This window comes from Amblyomma americanum, chromosome 1, assembly GCF_052857255.1.
Source record: "Amblyomma americanum isolate KBUSLIRL-KWMA chromosome 1, ASM5285725v1, whole genome shotgun sequence".
In the NCBI taxonomy this organism is placed as follows: Eukaryota; Metazoa; Arthropoda; class Arachnida; order Ixodida; family Ixodidae; genus Amblyomma; species Amblyomma americanum.
Window position 1 is genome coordinate 335,086,482 of NC_135497.1, and position 12,288 is coordinate 335,098,769.

The following is a 12,288-nucleotide window of genomic DNA, read 5'->3' on the forward strand; positions in this document are numbered from 1 at the left end:
GCATTGCTGTTATACTTTCTCATTAACACTGTTTATATTCAGGGCTTTTTTTACTGCCTTGAAGGCGGTATCGTCACCGTGACTAGTTAAATTATTTATTTATTTATATACAGATACCTTATAGGCCTCTGGAGAGGCATTGTGTAAGGGGGCGATACAGAAGTTAGTGAGAAATAGGCCAGAAATCCAAACATCATATTAAATGTACAGCAAAACACACAAAAAACAGGTGAGTTCAGATAAGATATCGCAATTCATTAACAGGGATAAAAGTAAAAAAACCACTTTGCTTCATGAAACAAAATCAGGAGAAATGCACGAAGATTTATACAAAAGCCAAATAAAACATATCAGGCATAAATGAACAAAGCTGCGCATCACGAAACCGAAGAGGCAATAGTCTCAAGCTGCTGAAAACGAAGTTGTACGAATCCTGAGTATTTAAATGACGTGCTAACCGTTATCAACGAAATGTTTGGGTAGATGTTCGCGAAAGGGGTCTTGATTAGCCTGCAGGGCGGTGCAGTCCGGAAGATCGTTCCAGAGACGAATGGCACGCGGGAGTGACGAGAAGTTGAAATCATGTGTGTTGCCATAAATTCGGCATAGCTGCAGTTACAAGTAGGAGGGACGTTGTAGATGTGCTGGCGGTGAATCAGTGGCATGGACGTATTTGTGAAAGATAGATAAAAGGGCAGTCTCGCGACGAATTTGCAAAGGATGCATGGAGCGAAAGTTTGATCTTCAGTTGGGTTGCACTGGACTGATAACTGTAATTTTGCCAAAATGAGACGACAAGCCCGATTCTGGACAGCTTCCAACTTTTCTATTAGATATTTCTGATAAGGTGACCAGATGGATGAAGTGTACTCTAGCTGCGGTGCTACAAAAGTAATATAGGCTTGTTTACGCATGTCAGGGGTAGTGCATAGCAGGTTACGGCGAAAGAAAACTAGTGACCGGGAAGCATTAGCGAAAGTGGTGGATGTGTGTTCAGCCCGAGTAAAGTTTGGTGAAATATGGACGCCTAGATGCTTATACTGCGTATTCCGAGCCAATGTATCGTTATTATTGCGGTATGGAAAATTCGAAGTTGCGCATTTTCGGCTAAAAGTAATTATATTACACTTAGAAATGTTTAGTCATTAGACACGTTTTACACCAGTCGTTTATGCAATCGAGGTGACTTTGAAGTTCAAGGTGGCCATTAGTAAATTTTATTGGTCAATGAATAATGCAGACGTCAGCAAATATGTGTATCTAAGATGAGATTGTTGCTGGCAGGTTATTAATGTAAATTATTAATACTAATGGACAGAGGAGGCTTCTAGCGCCGCGCCCGATGTAACATCGCAAACAGGAAATTAATACTTGTTAACAACGGTGTACTGCTGGCAATTAGAAAGAAAACTACGGACCCATGACAGAGTTAAAGAATGTAATTTAAGCGCACAAAGCTTAGATATTTGTCGGCAATGTTCTACCCGATAAAATTCTTTGGCAAAGTCCAAAAAGGTGGAAGTGGGCAGTTTTCGTGCGAGTGTTTGTTGCCACTTTTGAAAACCGGTACAACCTTTCCTATTTTTCAACCGGTGGAAACCTCACCTTTAGATATTGACTGCTTAAAGATATGAAGGAAGATGATTTTGGAGACAGAAATGGCATGTCTTTAGTATTTTGAATTGATTTAATCAACACCAGAAAAAGAGGGTACTAGGTTATTTATCAGGTGTACTAAGCCATCAAGTGTAATGTCAACCGGCGCCATGTACGGGTAACCAAAATCAGGTACATACGAGACGTTAGGATTATCTTCTTGGGTGAAAATATATGCGAAAAACGAGTTAAATGCTTTAGGACATTCAGCATCGAAGTAGGGGGTGCTGTCAATATCATGTATTGATATATCATTGCTGACACTGTTCGGACGTATTGTTTTGAAGGACTTGCTTTTATTGTTCCTAAGTAGCGCAGGAAGGGCTTTTTGAAAAAAAAATTTTTCGTCACAAAGGCCAGAACAACAGAGGTTTAGGTAGGTTTTATATTTACCCGGCGCGCAGGGCGAACATTCGTGCTTTGTATTTTTGTACAACCGTTTTTTTTCTTATTTCTCATGCATTGATGCTTTCTTGTAAAGCAAGTGTTAGGTTTATGATTTGATAGCGTGATAAGCGGGACATGTTTGGCTACTATTTCGGCGAGCTTGCCTCTAAATTGAACCGGCGGTTATATTCTACTGACTTATATTGAAAAGAGGGTGTCAGAATATTATCAGAAAACATTTGAATTTCGTCATTTATTGGATTGTAATCTCCTCTGTTTAGTTGCGAATCAGTAATGTCAATAAATCTGCCAATAAATAATAATGTCGTTAAATCTGGACGTGTAGCGCCAGCTCCGAAAAAAATGGCAGAGGCAAACTTAAGGCTACAAACATCTAGAAAGTGCGCGTGTGGCACGGGTAATAAAAGGCAGCGCCACCTGCTGTTGAGATCTCAGCGCAGTGGAGATACGCAGTTGGACCAGTCTACTGACCCGCTGCATCGGCCGAGTCGGCGGCATTTCCGGCTGCCACATCTTGCTATCTTGGCTAATATAAGTACAACTACAACTTCCATTATAGTCGGATACAACTCAAGAACCCAGCAACTCAAGAACCCTGAATGGACTCTCTTGCAGCCAATGGCATAGACCAATTCTCATGAGCCTGCTTGGGTAACCACGTGGCGAATGCTAGATGAAAGGGGTTAGTCTCCCCCCTCACAGGGAAGACTATTGTCACTGCCACGGCGCACACCGCATTGTCAGCCTTGAGGGCTCGTGATGATAAGCCGAAGCCATTGGCTGGAAGGGGGTCCTTTTACGGAGAAAATCGGCTTCATTCTTGAGTGTATCCGACTATATTCGGATTAGTGTAGCCAGAAAAAAAAAAGGCCGCGAAGTGGCACCAGTAAAACAACGGCTGAGCGGTGAAGCCGGACGTTCCTGTACTGAATTTTTTTTGGCTCTGTGTGGTTGTTCACTACAGGTATACTGAAACGCCAAGCTTGCACAGAAATTTTTGTTGAGTGAAGTCAACTAGGTGGTCAATGCGCAGAGTTATGTGCAAACCGATCACGTGATCCGGAATGTGGACCGCGTGAACTCAATTTAGAGGAGTATGCCGAGTAACTGCAGCCGACTGTTATTCATTTAAGCGTCAGTTGGAAAAGCTGCACTTCCGTTGAACTGAACGGTAGCTGAAACGGCTCGTTTAACCAGAGTACAACCGATAATAGCATTGCTTAAAAAACGGTGATCTTCGCCGTACACTCTTTGTGAAACGACAATTGTATAAGATACGACAGCATAGTTCGTGAACATCCAAATTGTTTGGTTTACATTCTGAACTAGGTAGATATCGTGATGATTCGAATGGCCTTTCAGCCTTGACCGACAGTTTTTGTTTCCGCTCTAAAATCTCGCAGGTGAGCGCCATCCGGCTGGCGTGCAAGGAACTGTCTCCCAACGAGACCTACGAGCCAGCAATTACTTTCATCGTGGTCCAGAAGCGGCATCACACGAGGTTCATGCCCGCCAACGACCGCGACGGCGTGGGCAAGTGTCGAAACGTCCCACCAGGCACGACCGTAGACTCGGTGGTCACGCACCCGCTGGACTTCGACTTCTTCCTCTGCAGCCACTTCGGCATCCAGGTAGGCGTCCTCTTCTCCGCTCTTGTTGCGATTGTCAGCGGGAAGAAATGGTCTGCGGTGTTTTCGTTTATGAATTTGCGGAGGAAATAGTCCGGGCGCCGGCATCGCCAAAGTCGTGTCGCGTCGTTAATGCGCTACAAATTCCAGGAGCGCCTGCGGTGTAGGCCTTCCACATCTTGAGGAAACGGAAGCATGGTTTTCGAGATCACCTACGCGCGAAACTGTGACGGAAGGTTTCCGCTTTACATTGAGTCCATCAGGAGCGCTGTGTGTGACTGTGACGTCATCGTTCACCTTTGGGGAAGCGGTATCGGAAGTTGCGCATGGGGGGCCTCTATGGCCAGTGCTCAGTGATGCTGTCATGTGGATATGGTCATTGGTTTTTATTCTCGAGGTGGCGTCTACTGAGACATGATTGCAGAAGGTGGGGTGAAAAGAGATGCGCTTGATGTTTAGCTCGTACGTAAAAGATGGAAGCGGCTTTTAAGTCTCAAAAAACGGTCAAAAATTGATTTTTGTTTAAATAGTCGTGTCGGATTGTATGCCTCGGTGTTTATGCTGTCCCGAAGTCGGGACACCGACATAGATGACGATGACCGACCAATGCGCTGATGACAGCCAGCCAGGAAATAATAGTTATTCACTGTATTTATTGGCGCGAGGGCATCTAAGGCCAGATAAAGCCAGAAACATGTTGTGCATGCGGCATTAGGAGCAGGGCAAGTGCATGGGTTGCTCATGGGCACTGCCGGTTTTTGTATATTGCGTTTAAACACTGTCCTTCCCACGTAATGGCGCATTTAAACCGCAAACACCACGCCACACCACATCGCACCACAAGCAGGACCACACCGCACCACCACATACCTCGACACGATGCGACACAACATGACACGGCCCTTGGAATTCTCGCATGTGAATGAGTGTACTCCTCGGCGCACCCGCAGGGCACCAGCCGGCCGGCCCACTACTATGTCGTGTGGGATGACTCCAGGTTCAGCGCGGACGACCTGCAGAAGCTCAGCTTCTACCTGTGCCACACATACTCCCGATGTGCAAGGAGCGTGAGCATCCCGGCCCCTGTGTACTACGCGCACCTGGCCGCCTTCCGTGCAAAACACCACATCGCCAGCAAGCTGGAGACGTCCGGCGCGGTCAGCCAGTCGTCTGAGGGCGGCGGTGACACAGTGTTGACCACTGCCCAATACGTGGAGGCCGTCAAGGTGCTGCAGGAACTGCAGGCCTCCATGTACTTCGTGTAATGGAGGAGGTTCTCCGCTGCCCCTGCATTCCGGTTACGGTGAGCCTGGAGGCGCACCACTGACGTCATACCCAACAGTTCTGGAGAAAAGCAATCTGGAACGGGAAAACGTTTAAAGGCATTTGCAGGGAGGGTGTTATATAGGGTATAGGGAGGGTATTATGAGCGCAGTGTTCCTCATATATTGTAAAATTCTACTACAACAATCAATATATCCCCAACCTACCGCCTGCAGGCTTGCATTTTTTTTTTGCTATTAACGTTTTTGCTACAGTCCAAAGTGTTCTTCATTGGTTTTCTATTACAGTCATAACTGCTCGATGCGAGCAATGGAAACAGTATAAAAGGAAGATTTTTCCAGATATCGGAAGAATGGGCCTTGAATATTTCAATACCAGAATCTTACACTTTCCCAAATTTCAATTTTTTTGTCGAAGAATGTTGGACATGTGCGCAAGACGTAGAGGACAAGATATACGTGACACACAGTGGACATCTTCTCCCGGCCCTCTTGGCGTTGCACTGTCGTGTGTTCAAGGCGCAGGTGAAGTGGTATGCATGGGATGGACGATAAAGATCACCGCTTTACGAATGCCGTATAGCAACATTTTTTAATGCGTTTTGTTGTAGTGAGAGACGACTTAACTGTTAAGTGCTGCTCCGCCCACATTAGGGCCGCTGCATCGAATTCCTCCACGAGGAAAAAATTAATCGGTTATAAATTCGTTTTGTGTTACCTAAACTAGAAGTTTACCACCAGACGAAATTTAAAACGAGAAAATTTTGATCCAAATTCTATGATCGGAACTTAAAGTGTTTCAGTTTGGTTCATTGTAAGCTACACATCACAGATGCGCAACTGAATAGGAACATGAACACAAAGCGCTTGCCTTGTGTTGTGTGCCTTTCACGTGTTTAATTGCGCTTAGTTCAGCTGTGCATCTTCTATGAGCGCACAACCAAAATTTTCCGTTAAATATATATGCGCCTAATATGCTTTTTTTTGTCATCCTAATAAAATGTTATTGACCACTGTCCGGCGATATTTTCTCTTTTTCTCGCTGCCTGCGCCCCGACTTGCTATACTCATATATGCTGTATGTATTGCAGGCAGAGAAGAACCTGTACTGAATTTAACCGGCTTTCTGCACCTTGAGAGCATTTCATAGCTGCACAAAAATGCGATCTAACTTTAAAATCCGCAGCCTTCGCGACGTTCAACTGCATAGCCGTCAGCTAGTTGTCAAGCCCCGCGGGTGTCCCTTTGCGATAGATAGAGCGAGAAGCCCTTTAATTTAAACAAGAGATTTTAGCTCGCATGCTACACTCTAAACACAAACAAACGCCTATATGGGAGTAAGAAAGAGAGTAAGCTGCCTCCTAGCGGATAGGACAGCTTACTTCCCTTTCTTACTCCCTTTTTACTCCTTTCTGTTTAGAGCATACTCTACATGGGGAAGAGTATTGTGGCGAAAATATCGTAAGGCGAGAAGCGCGGAAAATATCTTTATAGCAGTAAAAGAATAAAAAAAAAAATTAATATAATCTAAGCATAAATGGGCAGTCAATTTGCGCTGAGGTACATGGACAAGTAATGCTACAAGATATTAAATGGTGATGCGCAGTATGTCATACAAAGGGGCTATCAGTGTTCACTGCATGAATAGTGGATAGTGGTGAGACTTCAATTCATAGCGGTGAGTTGTTTTCTATTTGCCTATATAGGCGACATTGGCCTTTTCGAGCGGATGCATGGATCTCGGAGTTCGTTCTGTGAGATCGCTGTATATGCCATTTGTCACTGTTTTTCCGCATTCTCTATAGATACCAGTGTGATGAACATAGAGATCAAAAATCTTTCTTTGTGATCGGAAACAATCGCAAAAAATCGGAGACTATGAAATAACGGATTTATTTTCTTGGAAGAGATGTATGATCAGTATCTTTCAGTTGTAGCTCCGCAAGCCTGGTATGAGCAACTACTAATCGGTGGTTTTCGTTGTTAGAGGCTCGGGCTGGCTTTGATTCAAATTCGACGGAACAATTTCCAGGTTAGCGTAAGTCAGCCAAGCCGCCACTAATTGCACCTTTTGTTTTCTTGCAGGCTCGCAAGGCGAAGGATTTCCTTGGTTTTGTTCTTTCATGTGCTGTCCGAAGAGTGCGGGAGCCTACATTGTTGTTTGCTGTTCTTGTGCCTTGAAATCTATTAAGTTCTAATAAAAAAATGTCGATAAAGTTCGCCGTTACATGAGGTTTCCTTGTCTTGCAGTCACTGGCGCTTGCATTGGCCAGCGTTGTCCGGATCCAGTCTTTTCAACTACAACACATGCTAAAAAAGTGATAGGGTTTGGAAACGTAGTTAAGCCGAGTAGAGGTGCGAAAGCATGTGTTTGGCTAGGTTGGCTCAAGGTTTTGCTTGGCTGGTTGTGTTTTGCTTTGCTGTGATATTGGGCTAAGGTTAAGCTCTGAAAGAGGTTAGGCTGATCTGATCTGTTCACGCCGCAGATGGAAGTTGATATAGACGATGACGTGCAATGGACAGCATGAGTGAGTGTGGTTTTTTGACACGAGGCGTGATCGGCTTCGGAGATAGCACAGTGCTCCTTGTGTAGTGGCGAGCGAATCTGATCTGTTCGGGCCTCCGAGGGTTCATCGCCCAGTCGCAGCAATACTTATATTTTATTTCTTCATGCGCCTAGGTTGACACTCAACGTCAAGCTCCGCGCAAACTCGGTCAGCCGATTAGACTTCGTGAGCTAGTCCCTTCCCAAGCAGCGCAGGCAAATGGACCAATTTTGCGAATGACTGATTTCACTCTGGTGATAAAAATTTGCCAGTATATTCTCAATATTGGGCCGATTAGTTGTGCTGCTGGGTGTCAGTACTTCGCGCACCTTTGTGTGCGCACCGAGACACCCTTAGAGCGTGTGGGGGTAGCGGTCTCGGTGCCCATAGAGATGCCATTGACTCAATGTGCCAAGTTCAGCCGGAGACCAGCTACCAAGAGCCGAGGGGGTTGGTCGTTTGGTGCCCAGCCTTCGCCGGTCGCAAGCCAGAGAATGGGTCGGAGCCAAAGGTTCACAAAACCAAACAAAGCTTATACAGCAGAGAGACGATACAGAGGATTTCGCAATCATTCGTACGAGCACATACAAAGTGATTTACAAATACAGTGCAACTCATGCAAATTAACAATCGAGAGAGATTACAATTCAACAGAATCTGCATTTAAAGCGCACTAACACAGAGAAAAGAAACACAATTTGTTCCCCGGGCACTGGGAGAGTAGACGACCTGAGGAGCACGACAGGGCCGATCCACAGACTGGCGCACGTTACCTCGGTGGTCCGTGGCTGGTCGAGTGGTGTTCTCCCGGGAGTCGTGCGTGCGCGCATGTCAATGTTCCCGGATGTTCCCTCTGAGGACACTTGACTGCATGCCTCAGGCCATAGCGCCCGCATGCATGCCGGTAGTGTTCGGTTTCGGCACCGGCCTCGATCGGCGGCCCACGTTCTTCTTGAACCCCTTCCCTTCGAGCAGAGTGTGCGGTCTCGTCACTGCTTTGGCGGCAGAGTTGGCGTCACTCCGTATGCCAGCCCTGCTACGACGGCGCCGCTGCTAAGCGCAGCCACTGCCCACTGGACAAAGAGCCTTTCCAGGAGGAAGACATGGCGTGGACAACCATCAGCAGGGGCAACGTTCTCGGCCGAAAGGTACGCCGCTGGAACTCTGAGCACGGCTGCGATGCCGAGTGCGTGGCGTCCGCCATGTTGGAACACTTCGCCAACACCTACCAGTACCACGCCATGATCTCCCCTTGTGTATCCAGATGGTCCTGCACCAGGACATTGCGGAACATCTGGAGCGCGACTGTTTATCGTCCCGCGCACGCGAACAAGACGATAAATTTGGCAACGTATTCATGCAAATAAAAGAAGCGTTAGGAAAGATACAGGAAGGGAATGGTGCCCTGCGGATGAAGCTGGACTCATTCGAACAGTGTCTGCGCCCTGAGACTTAAAACACAGTAGCATCTCAGTCCACTACTATCGCCAGTGCAGTGACGGACGCTCTAGAAAACAAGGTTTTTGGGCTCAAGACCTTGGCCGAGATGGCATTAGCTGAACACAGGCGCGAAGTCGCATCGGAAATCAGGGACGCACTGGCTGGAAACGGGAGGTCCATGAAAGAGGTAGTCATGCCAGAGTGTGAGCGGACAGCGCTGTTTATGAAGGACAAGGTCGTAGAAGCCTTGTGTGAAGATCGCACGCTGGGAGATGCCGGATTTTTAGCTTCGGCGGCGTCTGCTGGAAAACAGGCTGCGTCAGTAGACGGCGAGGCCAAAGCTGAGGAACAGCTGGTCATCGCTTCCCTGAACATCGGTGGTGATTTTCTGGACAAGTAGGTTCCGTTCGAATGAACCATATATGACTGGGATGAATTTCTCTCCCAAGCACGTTCTTCGCCATTCCGCACAAGCAGCGATGACCAGCCTAGCTACCACCATGGAAACCTTATAGTTCCGTGCCAATGTTTTCACGGCCACCGTGTTTGGCCTCGTGTTTACATACTCAAGGGCTTGTGCGACAAATTCCTGAATTGACCCATGGATAAGAAGGTTAAGCTAGTTCTCATCGATCCTAGCGACTGCACGAGACAATTAACTGTAAGGAACGCAATTCGACCAGTCCGCCGCTGCGCTTGTATGCCTACTGCCTTTGCCAACTGCATCAAGTTACCATGCTTTGCAGTAGGAATATACTACCGTTGCTAAGAGTAAGCATTCCGTATATTTAGTGACTGAAATCTCCTGCGGAACTTGGGCAAAATACCCTGCCCCTAAATGTGAGCTCGCTAGAGGACAGCTTACTTTGTTTTTACACCTTTATCGACTTATTCGTGTATAGATTGTGGGCGGTATATATGGCACATCTTCGGGGTTACCGACAGGGGCGTATTTATGGGAGGAAAGGGAGCCCCCCCCCCTTATCTCGGCTGGACCCCATTATGTGGACGAAAAAAAGTCCAAGAAATACGCTGTTGAAATGCGACCAGCATTTCCAAGAGTAACACATGAATCTGCCCCTGGTTACCGACTCGTATCTCTGTCCACGAAAAGCCTTGCCTCGTTGTGACATGAGCACTACGCCAACACGCTTCTTCGGCTGTCGTTCCATTCGAAATAGTGAAATACGGCGAGGTGTGGGTGGGCAGCAGCAGAAAGCAGAGAACTCTGAAGAAAAGCTGTACGGGAGTACGAGGTTATGTGACATTTATCCTCCAGCTTAATCATAATTAATGCAGCCGACCCTGGTCGATTAAAAAATTGCTGGCTAATCCGTGCTACACCTATATTACCCCACTGCAGGAATGCATGCCTACTGTTCATTGTTTTGATCTCATCCACACGCAAGCAACAACACAATGAACATTGTCAGCAAAAAAATCTTTATGCACTTGTTTCTTTGCCAAGATGGAATTAAATTTAACGCAGCACATGAAGGGAACAATACAGGCGTGAACTCACAACTGTTTATTCAGAAAGAACGCACGTACATATATGCAGTCATGCAGTGATTCATCATATCAAAATTTCCATAATGTTAGGTACGTCTCCAGAGAAATTATATTTTCGCTTCAAGCGCAGTGAAATGTCGCTGATACATATATCAGCCTTTTATTCTGATAAACGCTACCAGTAGGTACCGTTCGACTTCTGCCCAGAATCTTTATATTGGTCAACTTTGGCGAGCATTTACAATATTTGCACTTCTTTTGGACGTTACGTCGCTTGTAAGCATTCAGTGATGACGTAGGCTGTACGATATGTCCGCTATGAATTATCGCCTGTTATCGGCGTCGCGGCGCAAGCACCTTTTTGGTACGCCAGGACTGAAACCCCCAATTTCAAATGTCGCCGACGCTTGTCTGTACGAAACCTTGAGTTTGCTCGGGAAGAGAAACATGGGTCGCGCTAACCTCACCTGTGGCAGCACCTGCCATCGCACGGCTCTGGCGCATCGTTTAACAGCTGCGCCACTCCGCTGGCACTGGTATAAGGACTGCTAGCGATCTATGAATGAAAAGTAGAGAATGACCATTTCCACATACATGGGCATCAGCCCATTAACTCTATCGCGTCATATCCTTAAGGCGGAACCTAAGTCCGATTTCGCCCACCCTTTTCTGAGGCACCTGCTTGACATTGAAAACCGAGCCTGGAACCTAAATCGAATTGAAAACCAAAGTTCTAGCAGACTTAATTCGTAGGTGGCCTAATCGTGCTAAATCGTGCGCCATTCTTTTTTTTTTTAATTTCACTTACCTCCCAATGGTGTCACGCGTTCGAGGTGAGATCGTTCAGGCGGATTCAAGGAACCAGCACGCTAGCGTTGACACAAGCACACTTAGAGCCATTTTGTGCACCCGACAAGCCAACCAGACCCACAAAAAATCGCTCACGCGAAAGAAAGAACGCGGGCACTGTCCCCCAGTGCAGAACGACGTGTGATTGCGTACTACAAGAGGACATACGAGGGCGTTGAAGAACGGGTGCTCGAACGCTACGGAGTACGCATCACAAGAAAACACATGCGCATTTTAAACGGATATAAATGCACAGTGCTGTCAAGGAATACGTTCAGTTATCTCGTGAAGATAGTGAGCAGTCATAAGAAAAGTTTATCTCTCATATAAGTTCTCTTTTGTAAAAATCCCTGCTATCCCCTTTGTACTTCGCTGTGCGAAATTAGTCCGTTTTTAGCAGCGGTGTTGTTGTACAGTCGCACTAATTGAATGGCAACACTTACATGAGGAAGTGCCCGTGCATAAGCGTTAACGCTTAGCTAGATCAACGTGGCAGCAGCGCTGTCTTCTCGCGTCTGCGCAAACGACCCAACGCGTGGCGTTGCATACCCACACTGACACCTCAAAGGTGCAGGTTCGAATCCCAGTCGAACATATCTATTTGCACAGCTTTTATTTCCTCGAGCTGTCTTGTGCTGAGGACGGGCGGACAGATAGAAACCTGCGGACAGAGAGGTGACAGTGTAGCCGTTAAAAAACCCGTTGTCCCGTGTTAGGTGGCGGATCGCTATAGCAGCGCATGGTTCGAGTCACGGACGTCCTTGCACTGCAGCCCTGAAACAGTGTTCGTCTCCGTATGGGTTGCAAGTAGATATAAGGATAGGCTTGGCGGCCGTCTTACAGAGGGTTGACATCCTATGAGCGTGTCAACCCTATGAGGGTGGGACCCTATGTTGATAAAAGGCGAATTAGGAAAGGAGGGCCGGGGGGAGGGCAGCAGGAACCCATGAAAAGCATCGACCACTT

At 46.8% G+C, this 12,288-nt stretch overlaps 2 protein-coding genes across 2 annotated transcripts in view; both read left to right on the forward strand.

Moving 5' to 3' along the window:
• Positions 1-6,476, forward strand: part of LOC144121112 (protein argonaute-2-like) — a 52,093-nt gene extending 45,617 nt beyond the window's left edge. The window contains exons 4-5 of the mRNA XM_077654067.1: positions 3,468-3,695; positions 4,643-6,476. Coding sequence (XP_077510193.1) covers positions 3,468-3,695; positions 4,643-4,957 — 543 coding nt within the window. The 3' untranslated portion in view covers positions 4,958-6,476. The remainder of the gene's footprint in view (positions 1-3,467; positions 3,696-4,642) is intronic.
• A 2,591-nt stretch (positions 6,477-9,067) lies between these two features.
• The window catches only part of LOC144121118 (protein argonaute-2-like), a 45,905-nt gene continuing 42,684 nt past the window's right edge, over positions 9,068-12,288 (forward strand). Inside the window, exon 1 of the mRNA XM_077654080.1 lies at positions 9,068-9,341. Within this exon, the coding sequence (XP_077510206.1) occupies positions 9,068-9,341 (274 nt within the window). The remainder of the gene's footprint in view (positions 9,342-12,288) is intronic.